This window comes from Colobus angolensis, unplaced genomic scaffold, assembly GCF_000951035.1.
Source record: "Colobus angolensis palliatus isolate OR3802 unplaced genomic scaffold, Cang.pa_1.0 Scaffold11, whole genome shotgun sequence".
NCBI lineage: Eukaryota > Metazoa > Chordata > Mammalia > Primates > Cercopithecidae > Colobus > Colobus angolensis.
In genome coordinates this window covers 5,552,524-5,565,362 of record NW_012112030.1, presented here as the reverse complement: position 1 = coordinate 5,565,362, position 12,839 = coordinate 5,552,524, and the positions used below count along the sequence as shown (strand labels likewise).

The 12,839-nt window shown below is 37.6% G+C and overlaps 1 protein-coding gene across 1 annotated transcript in view; it reads right to left on the bottom strand.

The window, feature by feature from the left end:
* Nucleotides 1–10,201, bottom strand: part of PZP (pregnancy-zone protein) — a 61,871-nt gene extending 51,670 nt beyond the window's left edge. Inside the window, exons 1-7 of the mRNA XM_011953278.1 lie at nt 10,092–10,201; nt 5,572–5,752; nt 4,357–4,516; nt 4,148–4,200; nt 3,165–3,185; nt 2,730–2,898; nt 2,211–2,295 (exon numbers count right to left, since the gene is read on the bottom strand). Of these exons, the coding sequence (XP_011808668.1) occupies nt 2,211–2,295; nt 2,730–2,898; nt 3,165–3,185; nt 4,148–4,200; nt 4,357–4,516; nt 5,572–5,752; nt 10,092–10,174 (752 nt within the window). The 5' untranslated portion in view covers nt 10,175–10,201. The remainder of the gene's footprint in view (nt 1–2,210; nt 2,296–2,729; nt 2,899–3,164; nt 3,186–4,147; nt 4,201–4,356; nt 4,517–5,571; nt 5,753–10,091) is intronic.
* Between the last annotated feature and the right edge of the window lie 2,638 nt (nt 10,202–12,839).

The window sequence follows — 12,839 nt, the reverse complement described above, 5'->3', positions numbered from 1 at the left end:
AACTAGCATTAGTAACATAGCAGGATCCAGTCTCTACACAATTTTTAAAAAGATTAGCCAGGTATGGTGACATACACCTGTAGTCCTAGCTACTTAGGAGGTTTAGGCAGGAGATTCACATGAGCCCAGGAGTTTGAGGCTACAATGAGCTAAGCTTGCGCCATGGCACTCCAGCCTGGGTGAGAGACTCTGTCTATTAGAAAAAATTTCTTCCTTTTAACCTATTTCTTACCTATCTTTCTTTTTTATTTTGTTTTGATAATATCAAAGCTTATTCTGTATACCAAGCGAGAAAATGTAGATGACAAATTGAATAAAAATAAGTACATAATAACTAAGCGAATCTAACACAAAATGCACAGACACGCCCACATGCATGTGCACTTACACACATGCACAGAGAAGGGAAGGGAGAGAGATGGAGAAAAAGAAGCCAAGGAACACCATGAGGCATGTAAATACAAAATAATTTGTGGGGTTATATGTGTGTGCACATGTTATATTAGTCCTTTCTCTCATTAGATAATGGGTAATAGAATAATACACAAAAATTTTGTTTTGGACATTGGTTTTCTTTCCTATTTGCAAATGGCTCTGAAATTACTTCAAATACAAAGATAGAATCAAAGCAGCTTATTCTGAAACCCTTCTCCAAGATATAGATATCTGCACTACGGCACTATTAAGTTAGACACATAACTCCTTGGCCATTGCTCTGAGGCTGAAATGAGGCAGAGACCTAGGCATTTTGGTGTTTCTGGTATATAATATTTAGGCTGGCATATTCCTTCACCCTACCTGCTCCCTCTGGGACTGTTTGTAGGCAATCAGTTTTGCTTCTCCAGGTTAAAAGGAACTATAAGAGGTATCTGTAATCACAGAGGGCAACGGTGGAAAGGAACATCATAGGTAAGGTTCGTGCCCTCTGTCTACTGCTTAAGGGATGGAGGCACAGAGAAGCAGCAGAATGCCTAGTTAAAATAGTAAGTTCTGGTAGGGGAGGCACACTCATCACTGCCGATTCTGAGTCTAGTACCCTTTGTAATCATGACATCAGTCACTAGATCGTTTATATTATGTTTAAGTCACTTCTATAAAATCCTAATCATTGGCCTTTGCCCAGTAATTGTGACCTGTGACCTTTAGGCTTCTCTTTCACATATTTAGTCCATCGTATCAGCTCATCCTCTTTCCTCAATGACAGGATTAGTATTTATGGTATACACATGAAGAAAAGGAGAAAGTGAAATTGCCTGGAGTAGAAAATTCTGGGGGAGAGATTATTTCAGGTTATTAAACAATTTGTTCTACCATTGCACTATTTCTAGTTATTAAACAATTGTTCTATCAAAAAGATCAATGTAAAACATTCAGTATATTCTCTTAAAGTTGCCCAGAGGAATGATCAGGCATAATTAATTCAATGTTCCATGAGAGAACAAACAGGCAGATCCTGCAAGCAAGACAACTAGAGGCCAGCTGATAATCTTCAGTGAAACGTCATTAAAAAGGAGGTTATAGACTTTTAAACTTCCAAGATATTGATAGATTCCTATGGCTTCCTTTAAAATCTTAGAGCTAAAAAACTACTGTAGGGGAGGAAATGGGGCAAAACGAACCTGGCAAATTTTATAATTTTCTAAAAATAGGTGATAGGTACATGCAATTGTATTTTACTACTCTGTTAACTTTTGCACGTGATTGAAATTTTCCATTGTAGAGAGTTTGGAAAAAAACAAAAGGTACTTAGGAGTCATAATAACCAAAACCAACGTATGAACACCCAGCTTTATGAGACAGTTTTTAGGACAATTAAAGATACTTGACTGTAAACTTGGAATTAGTTTTGGAAAATTAATTTTGTTAAGTCAGCATGGTGTCACGGAAGTGGAAAATGTCTCTGTGTTTTAGAGGTACATGCTACTGCATGTACAGAAAAATATCACGATCTTTGCGATTTATCCTAAAATGTTAAAGCAAAATACGTGATGAAACAATACAGAAAGATGTTTATTGTTAAATCATAATTAAGGGTGTTTTTATTCTTTTATGTATTTGAAAATTTTAATAATAAGTCATTAAATAAAGAGAAGTCAATGGAGTAATATTACAAAAGTGCTAATGGGAAATAAATTTATAATTTTGTACCTACATAATCACTCAAAATTGAGGCAAAATATAAAATTTTAGATAAAAACAATATAACTCACTTTCCACATACTGTTATGTTCACTTTTTCATCCACGATACTGATTATCTTTGGCACCTGAACTTTGACCTCAAACTTGGGAAGCACTGTTAATAAAGATAATATGAATAAAGAATGTTGGTAAGCATTTATTGGAAATGCAAATAATTTCAGTATGTGTATAATTTTTCCCAAAATAATACCCTGAATGTTTCCAATGTATCCACCTTAAGATGGTAAGGTTTAACAATTCCTGCAGAATCTAACTGACTTCTTGAACACAGCAGATCTCAGTGACACGAACAAATGATGGTGGTTTCACTGAAATAAGAAGTTTCATACTTGGCAAAGCGTAATTTGCTACTGAAAATCAGCAAGCTCTTATGAGCTTCTGTGTTCACACAGTCCTAACGGTCTTAGAAGCAGGTATGTCTGACTCTACTGCAAGTTCAACATACCTATAGGAAATTCTAAGGATCTAAGTGAGCTCACACACTAGGAACCAAAATGTCGTGCCTTTTTCATCTTCCATAATCCATACCGAATTCCTCCACGGTGAAGGGGTGCTCTATCCTTCCACCTGATTCTGTCTGTACCACCACCTTGTAGGAGCCCTGAATGGGCTCTGATGAAAGGGGAAAGGACAATTGATTGAGGCCACCCTCTAGCTTGAGACTCTGCCATTGTGCAATTCGATTTCTTCTTGGGTTCTGAAGGGAAACAAGAAGCATGGGCAGTAATCATTTAGTCACAATAGTCCTTGAGCATCTCAAATGATTTTGAAGGTGATAATTAGCATTGCCTCTGGAAAGACAAAAACAGAGGGAAGAGAAAATACAATCAACCTGACAACTGGGAGTAGGAGGAATTCAGATCTGAAAGTTTTTAGAGTAGTTCGTCTGTCTGAAGTATTATCAGAACCTCCTACTCTCTAAAAGTACTAATTTCCTTATAAGATACTTTTTCTGATACTTACCTCAAGGTATATCAGTGGAATCTACATGATAAGAGGAAAGAAGAGATGTGATTAGAATTCCAGCAAAGGCTACAATTTCAGACTTGCAACCAAATAACATACTGAGGAAGAATACTATCTGTAGCTAAATTCAACAAGAAGCATCACAGAACTGGATAAAATCTCAGGGAAATTATTAAATAGTTCTAGGATGAGCACACACAATATATTCAATAATTACTGTGTTGCCATTTCCCTGAAAATTATTATTGGTGAATGATATTATTGAGTCTTTAAGTATTAACATTATTTGGAAACTAAACTTCTCCTAGTGAGTAATATGACTATACTGCTTACTTTCATAAATTGGGAAATAGATATTAAGAGAGTTACATGTCATTGTGATTTAGACCTAACAGAAAGAGAATTCCCAGAATCATTTGGTTGAAAGTAAACCAAGAATATTTCTTCTAATTTCAACATTGTCTATTTTCTACCTATTAAAAGCAGCTTTGTTCCTTTGCACTAATATTGAAGGTAAGTTGAAAAAAGGGAAATTTAATTAGTGTAAAAAAGTGTTTGTGTCTATTTCTATACTATATATAGAATATATAATAAAATTGTGATATAGTCTATTGTATATACGTAGATATTCATAAAAGTATAATTCTTTGTTGCTTTTTTAATCATAAATTCCTTGAAAGTATGAATATGAAAAGTGCCTTTTTTCTTATGTTTCTTTAGCATTCTTGATGCAGTGTGTTCAGAGCAACAAACGCAGCTATTACCAGACTGGTTAACTACTGTTATAAGAGAAAGAACTACCTCATCTCTTGCCCCTCAATTTTTGTCTTGTATAAGACTGCAAATCTGTGTTGAGGCTGGAGCCAACTTCAAAAACAAGTGTCTTTCATCCTCTTGCTTTTCTTGTACCTTTCTACCTCACTCTGGGTACCTATTCCCCCTCTACCCCTCACCCAAACCAAGACAGTGTGGATGCTTACCAGTTCATTTCGAGGGCGAAAATTTTCATCCACGGAGACAACACGGAATCTTACTGGAAAAGTAGTTCTCTGGTAAGATTCAGACACGATAAAGCAGGTAATTTGGGTATAAGACAGGAGGCTATGGGGCTAGGATAATGGAGACTTTGGCGGCTCGGGTGGCCCTTCCTTCTCAGTGTTGCCCCAACCGGTGGAATTTCCCTACTTACCTGTCTGTTCTGGTTTATAGACGGGTTTGTCTGTCTGGACAAAGACCAGACTTTGAGTGTTCTTTACCAGAACTGTGTTCCTCTTCCTGAAATCTTGCGTAGGCCCCTTTATCCGGATGCTAACGAATGCCACCTCTGAAGAGGCTGAGATCCTTGGGAGCTGAAAAGCGAAGGATTTTTTACTGCTGAGGAACTGTGCAGTCTTCTCCCTCTGCATTCTTCTGTCATTGTTATTTCTTATCTCTCCTTCAGCTTCGTCAAGGAGAAGGAAGGTGTGACTGTTTCTCCAGACGTAAGAGTGAAGATGTTAATATGAGATAGAGGAACTGTATCAGTAAGAGTGGGCATCAATAGAACCCAGATCTCCATGGAATTCACCTAGAGCTCTAGTTATTAAATTAGATGCCTTTTAACTGAGTATCTGTATTCAGAAGGAATGGAGAGAAATATCTCTGAAAAAATATGGGAGAGCATAGGAGCTGAGTATCCCAAGTTAGGCAACTTTAAAGAGGTACTAGGTGTTTGCTTAGAGTATCCTGCATGCGCAAAAAATTATGTGGCATGCAAAGTTTTTATCATGAAATTTTCATACGCTCTATTTCTAGGCAATGTCCAGCCCCGTCCTTAAAGAGACAGTTACAATCAAAACTAGAAAACTCCTCTAAGTCATGAAACTTTTGTGGGCAAAAGGATTATTATTTATAAATGAAATTTAGAAGAGTATTTCTCCCTTACTCTGGTAAAAAAAAAAAAAATGCTTTTTCCTTAATAGTTGAAAAGTCACTATTTTTTTTTTTTTTTTTTTGAGACGGAGTCTCTCACTCTGTCACCCAGGCTCGAGAGCAGTGGCGCGATTTCGGCTCACTGCAAGCTCCGCCTCCCGGGTTCCCGCCATTCTCCCGCCTCAGCCTCCGGAGTAGCTGGGACTACAGGCGCCCGCCACCACGCCCGGCTAATTTTTTGTATTTTTAGTAGAGACAGGGTTTCACCGTGTTAGCCAGGATGGTCTCGATTTGCTGACCTCGTGATCTGCCCGCCTTGGCTTCCCAAAGTGCTGGGATTACAGGCGTGAGCCACCGCGCCTAGCCCCTGAGGTCCTAACTACATTCTTAAAGTCCTTCCTTGGGATTGCACACCAGAGCTCCGTCACCATGACTTATAGAACTCAATAAAATGTATCAAGCACGGACAGCCAGCTGGCACCGCAGCACTCACAGTGAAGAAGACGCAGTGGAATAAGTCCTTCTCCGCCACCAGGTCAGTGAAGAGGCTCCTGTTTTCCCTGCCAGACTCCAGGGAAGCACTTACAGTCACTGTCTCGTTCACGTGGCTCAGAAGGACACAGCCCTTCTCAGGGGCCTCAGTGTGGAGCAGGGAGGGAAGCACCATATACTGCCTGGAAAAGGAAAAAGTCTAAATTAGAGAAAAACTGATGATAGTAAGCGTTTTCATTCATAAGTGTGTTTTCATAACAATATGTAATCATTGGTGCAATCAGTTTTATTCCAAAAGTCAATGGGCTAAGAACAACGCAATGGAGGTTCTGTCACAGATCAGCACACACATTTTATCTTTTACTCATCAGTCATGCCTCAGCCACACAATCTGGAGCCACACAACACTGGAGAGTGCTTTCCAAGATGTTACAATTTCACATGCATTCCTGGCTTTAAAGAGCAATCTGAACTCTTCAACTTTGAGCTTCAAAAAGTATCTGAATTCTTGAATATATATCCATAAAAGTGCACACCCACAAACACACACACACATATAATAAATTGGGAGTGATTATTCATTTTAAAAAGGACTTACATTAAAATCTGTCTAGATAAACATCACTTTGGAATGAACACCATGACTAGATTTACAGAAATTCAACTGAAAGAACTTCAGTAAGCATATATCACTACACAAAATAGCACATGTGTATATTGCGAAATCATTTCCTTAATAGCAGCAACACTGAAAAAAAGTATTTGCTGTTTCTCTTAGGCTCCTCAGATACAGCTCAAAGTCAATATTTTATCAACAAGTTTGAAAATTTTGTCAATTATTTACATGCACAACTCCCCACCACACACACACTATACAAACACACACTGTATTTTATTATCATTTCCCTTTATGCTCAATTTCTTGAGGCAGCAACATTAATAATTTAATATTAGTATGTCCATGTTTATAAATATATGTTTGTTTCAGAATCACATGGGTGGATAGGTTATCTTTTCTCTTAAAAAACAAAAACAAAAACAAAACAGGTTCAGGCTGGGAGCAGTGGCTTATACCTAATTTCCAGCCCTTTGGGAGGCTGAGGCAGGAGAGTCACTTGAGGCCAGGAGTTTGAGAACAGCCTGGGGGCAACGTTGTGAGGCCCCCCCGCCATCTCTACAAAAATCAAAATAAAAAATTTAGCCAGGTTTGCTTGTGTGGTGGCGCATGCCTGTAGTCCCAGTTACTCAGGAGGCTGAGGCAAGAAGGATCTCTTAAGCCCAGGAGGTCAAGGCTACAGTGAGCTGTGATCTCACCAGTGCTTTCCAGCCTGGGTGACAGAGTAAGACTCTGTATAAAAAAAAAAAAAAAAGAAAAGAAAAGAAAAGTTGATATGAGTACTAAAAGTACATATTATTTTGAAAAGTCTTTTCTTTTTTATTTAAATTGTTCAACGTTTTCAGTTTTTCAGAGGCACAGGCAATTTCCTGTGTCAACCTCACATTCTTGCCTTAGCTTTGCTGATGAGTATCCTTTGTCTCTAATGCCCTCCATGCCATATTTTCCTGTCACTTTTCAGAAAACTGCAACTCAGTATAATCTCTCCACACTCTGAACTCCTATGGGCTGAAAGAGAATGTGTTTTTGTTGTTGCTTTATTTGAGTATCTGCCACACGATAGGAATTGTTAAGTGGTCTCTGTATTAAGCCATTTAGTCTTCCCAGCAATGCTGTAAGGTACATACATGATACTCTCCATGTTCATGAAAGCTAAAACATGAGATCCTCATTAGTCCCCAAAACTTGAATACATAACAGAAGGATAAAATCCCTGCCCCCATGCCAAATCAGTAAATCATGACTAAAATCTAACTCCTCAAAGCTTTAACGATTCAACGATTCACGATTCAATGTCTGCAGGGTTAAGCCATTTGTAGAGTAAATTTGCAAGTAAAAGCTATTATTTTCTTATATTATTTTACTACTCTTACCTTTCCATTGGCAACATAAACTCTTACCTTTTAAATTGTTTTCTGGACAGGCAATTTGACACAAGAAACCCAATATTATTACTTTACAAAATTAATAGGTGTGAGACTTGGAGGAGAGGATTCAAGGGTAATTGAGTTGTGGAATCTGGAACTCAAATTTGGTTTCCTCATCCTCCATGGAGTCTGCTCCAGCACAACAGTCTTGCTACATGTGTTTTAAAGTGTTCCTGGGTAAAACTATATGCCATGAATCTCTAGGGCCACTCTTAAATCATCCAAGTTTCTGATGATTTTACTGTATGAGTGGTATGGTTTTGTTCTCTAGCAGAGAAGTTGAGGGCAGTTAAGTAACTCGCTGATAGTCATTCAGCTTGTCCCTTATGTCTAATCTTTTTCTGGTATCTGGATGCTTCTGATCTCCTGATCACTGCTCTTTTAAGGACATAATACATAATAAAAATTTATCATTTTTACCTCTCCATCCCAAAATTTTCCCTTTAGTTCTTTGATCTTAATAAGAAGGTGTATACATATATTTATAATTTATTTAATATACTATTTTTATTCTTATAAATTATAAGCCAAAAATTATCATGAGTAAAAATTAATTGCACACATATTTGATATTCTAAAGAGCTATTTTGTATGAGTTCAGTTAATATTTTTAAATAGATATTGAAATTGGAACAAATCCAGGTTGACAAACTGGCCCAAGATTTCACTGGTAGTGAGCTGCTAAAATGTTTTAATATATTACTCAATCATGAATGTTTGCATTTTAAATATTTGCCTTTTTAGCAGGGACTAAATTTAGCAAGTATTAAAGTGATAATGTTTAATTTTCTCTTTTTCATTTTATTCCCCTGAAGCCTTCATCTCTCTGAAGCTTACTGTCCCAAGGCAGGATAGAATGGCTATTGGGTCTCTTTGGCAATCTTTCTCTCATTTATCACATCAAGGGTTAATTCTGGAGGGATAAAGTTAAGTTTTCTCCTTACAAAGGGAGAAAACACCCCTTCTGCTTGTGATAACTAGGGCATGAGGCTTGCTGTTCTTGGTTCAGTGGTGGACACAATGTAAAAGGATGGTTTCAATGGCAGCATGGTCCTATGCAGTATAGGACTGCATCCAGAACCACAAATTGCTTCATGTTTCTGACCCAATACACGCCACTCGCTTTATCCATTCAGTCTCGTCTCAGAAAGCAAAATAGCCTCCACATACTCCAAATGCTTTCTGGGTGGAGTGCAGCCGGAAGTAGTAGCGCCCACAGCTGTAGATGAGGTAGAGGGATAGTGGGGGAGAAATGTACCCCTACCGGTTGCCAGGAAACCGTGCAAGGAAAAAGCCCGAGGAAAGCAGGAGACTTACTGGATTGAAGTCCTTATTTCTGCTTTCTGCACTTTGGCCTGAAGAGGGCTAATTATGTCAGATGAATAAGGGTAACACACAGAGCAGAGGGACACCTTATCCCTTTCCCCATTTGGGACTCTGAAGACTTCCCTGTATCAATCTGAAATATAGGAGACACGATAGGCATCTAGAAGTGCAGTATGGGTATGCAAGAGAGAGGCAGAAGTTTAACCTCTCCAGGACACCTCGGTGCCTATGTGCTATTATTGGACCCAAGAGTTCTCACCATTCTCTGGAAGAAATGTAAAGGCAGCTGGGTTAAGGCCAGGGACCTTAAATGGCCTGGTCTGCAAAGGGGCAAAGTGACCCTGCATCACAGGCTGGGTTGGAACAATAGCCATAGTATTTGAGGCAGGATGCAAAGGTAGGAGTTCTATGGGATATGAAACAGCTGAAGTGAGACAGTCAGGTAGAGAGGACTGCTGGGTCCTGACCACATAAGAGAAACCAGATGACTAAACTTCAACAGTGCATGCTAGCAGGTAAGAAGAAGTCAGACTGACAGTAGCCAAGAAGGACGGAGAACTTTGAGACCAAGACCTCTGACACTTTTCTCTATTAGGAGTTAATGGAGACCACAATCCTCTAGACACTATAGAGGAGAGGAACTGGGGAGAGGTGAAAAAGAAGTCTTACAATTATTGAATTTTACCAACTTACAACTGGATAGGGTTAAAATTGTTTCCCCCACTTTGGTTCCCCATTGGGGCTGTTGGTGAAGACTTGATACATGATTGAAAAATAAAGGAGCTATACTTTCTGTATATATATAAAGCCTACAATACATGTTAAGTTGCACCTCACTATATATTTTGAATATCTTTATTTTCAGTGCCTTCCATCCAAAAGAATGGTTCTGTGAAGGTGGGATCTAGTGTTTTATTTAATCATGCTTCTTAGTGACTACTTGTATTTATGACTCTGATTCAATGTAGAAAAAAATGATTTCAAGAGTAGAGGATAAATGAAAGATAAACAAGGGATTAACTGGAATAATTTCTTATGTTTGGAAGGTATCTTAATGAGTGGAAAGGTCGCATTTACAAAGGAAGGCAAAGCGAAGACATAAGGGAGAGTCTGAAATGCACTCTGGAGGAAAGGGTCTTGAGTGAGACTTACGGTTCTGCAGAGTTTGAGTCATTGGCAGAAAGCAGGATAAGAAGTAGCATGAGACATAAGTGAAGAAGTCCGTCTTTCCCCATTGTGAGGGATAAATCTCAGGGTTATGTTCAACTCTCTGCCCTCAGCCTCGTCCCGGAGACCAGCAGAGTTTACCAGGCTTTATGCGGCCACTATGTCAAACAAGCCCCACCCCAAGGCCTCTGAATAGAGTTCAGAATTGAGCACAGATTCCCTAAAAGGGTCATTACTCTCAGTGCTTGCCTCATTTTTCTCAAGGCTCAATTCTGACAGGTACTGAGGCATGTCTGGAGGATAAAATTCATATTCCATTTAGAATAAGCTTTGACAGCAAACCTCCTGACACGGAACCTTCAACCTGCCTTTCTCCATCTTCTTCAAAATCCTTACAAGAAGATGACAAAGGATGCTGACAAAGAATATCATGGGACACGTTACCATGACAGTAACTCATGCATTGCAGATTCATTTCTGGGACTGAGTGAGTTATAACTATAGACTGTAGGGATTTTTTTTTTTTTTAGCTGTTGATTGAATACATGGTCCTGATGGTCCTGGAAGAAAGTGATGCAAAATAAGGATTTCAAGAGTAGAGGATAAATGAAAGATAAAAGAGATAAAAGATAGAAGAGATTTTAGAAAGGAGTTATCAAAGATCACCCTTGCCTATTTCACAGCATTGATCTGATCAGATTCTTAATTGCTCTGTCCTTGCTACTGTCTGAACACACTAACATGTGGGTCCCTTAAACTATGTCATTCACTTTATCTGAGATTTTTTTTTGAGCTGTACTGTGTGCTAAGTGCTATTCTGGTGATGAAAATACAACATTGAACAGGATATTCGGTATCCAATCTCTCATAGAACTTGCAGTACAATGATGATCACAGATAAACCGCCAGCAGATTTAATGCCATCTCTAGACTGCAGACATTGGTGTCTGTTGACATACTGCATTGCTTGAAACTTTTTTTTTTATCAGCTTACTTTCTCTTTCTCCATATTTCAGCTTAATCATTCCTTCTTTGGAGAGCGAATTCCTGGCCACACAGCTTAAAGTGGATTCCTTCCTATTAGTTTTTATTTCACATTTTGGTTTCTTTTGTCACATTATCACAGAATGAAATAATTTATTTTAATTTATGAAATGTTTTATATCTGTATACACTCACAAATATAGAGAGCAAGATAAAAAACACTCGTACCTCACATGCACCCAACTTTAATAAAATTAAACACTTGCCAAGTTATATTTATGATCATTTCTTCTTAAGAAATGAAGCATGGCAATGGTGGAGCTCTTTTAGAATTTGTCTAGCAGGTTTTCCGGTTTTTGCCAGATCCCCCGACCCAAAAAAAGAAATAAAGCAGGACAAATATGGTTGGAGTTTCCTTTGTAATTCTCTCCAATCTCATTTCCTTCCCAATGTTGTGGGATTAGGAAGTTGATACATATTCTTCAGGACATGTTTTTATGTTTTTAATCCATATTTATGTAAATAATATATAGCATAATTTTGTGTTTTGTATTATACATATATAAGTGGTATGCACGTATCGTAAAATTTTTTGTCACTATTATGGTTTTAAGACTTATTAACATTGATAATGAGGATATAATTTATTAATTTTAATCACCATCTATATGACATTCTATTGTATGAATGTGACCAAACCTGTTACTCTATTTCCCTAGTACTAGATTTTGGATTCTTCATAGTTTTTCAACATTACAAATAATGCTGCTACAAATACGGTGTGTCTACTTAAGCATGTTTGCAAGAGTTTCTCTAGGGTATACAGCAGAGATTGGGTTATAGGCTATAAATGTATGTACATCTTGAAATCTATCAGATATTGGTAAATTGCTCTTCAAATTGTTACACGGATTTGAATACCCATCTGCAACAGAGGATATTTTCAGTTTATTGTATCTTTACCATCATTTTACTCTGCTAGGCATTCTACTTTTTATCAATCTGATGAGTGAAGCAGTATCTTGCCCTAATTTTCATTATTAATGACTTTACACATCTTTTCACATGTTTATGGGCCATTTGAATTATATCTTCAGCTTGATATCTCAACACAATGTGTAAAAGGTCTAGCAGGAACATCTCCTTGCCCCAATTTGGTGAGCCTTGGACTCTAGATGCTGCAATTTTATTTACTAAAGGCTTTAAAATGTGCTTCTAAATCTCTCAGCCAAATATTCTGAAGCTGTTGAACACCCTAAGGGGAAAGTGCCCTTTAACACAGAATTACCCCTTTGGGTTGCTATGTTACTTTGGAACTTTGGATTTATAATTCTTCACAGCCTTTGCTTTTCAATACCTCCAGTGAATATATATATATATAATGAATATTATATATATATATAATGAATATTTTATATATATATATATACACACACACCAACCACTTGTACTTTAAGTGGGAAGTTTGGTCTCAATTACCTTGTATACCGTTACTGGAAAGGAAAGTCCTGAGTGTATATTTTTATTTTATATAAATAGCATTGGAAAAAGACCTTGCCTGTTTCTTACTCTTTTTAGTTATTGCTAGTTTTAAAACATCCTCCCATGTTTATATGTATGTATTTTGTTAATTGCATTTTGCATTTTATTACAGTATAGCCCTCTTTGGTGATCATCCATGATGTTTAACATTTCCACTCTCCTAATGATAAAAACAAGATTGTCTCTATTGTCCTGCCATGATCAAAT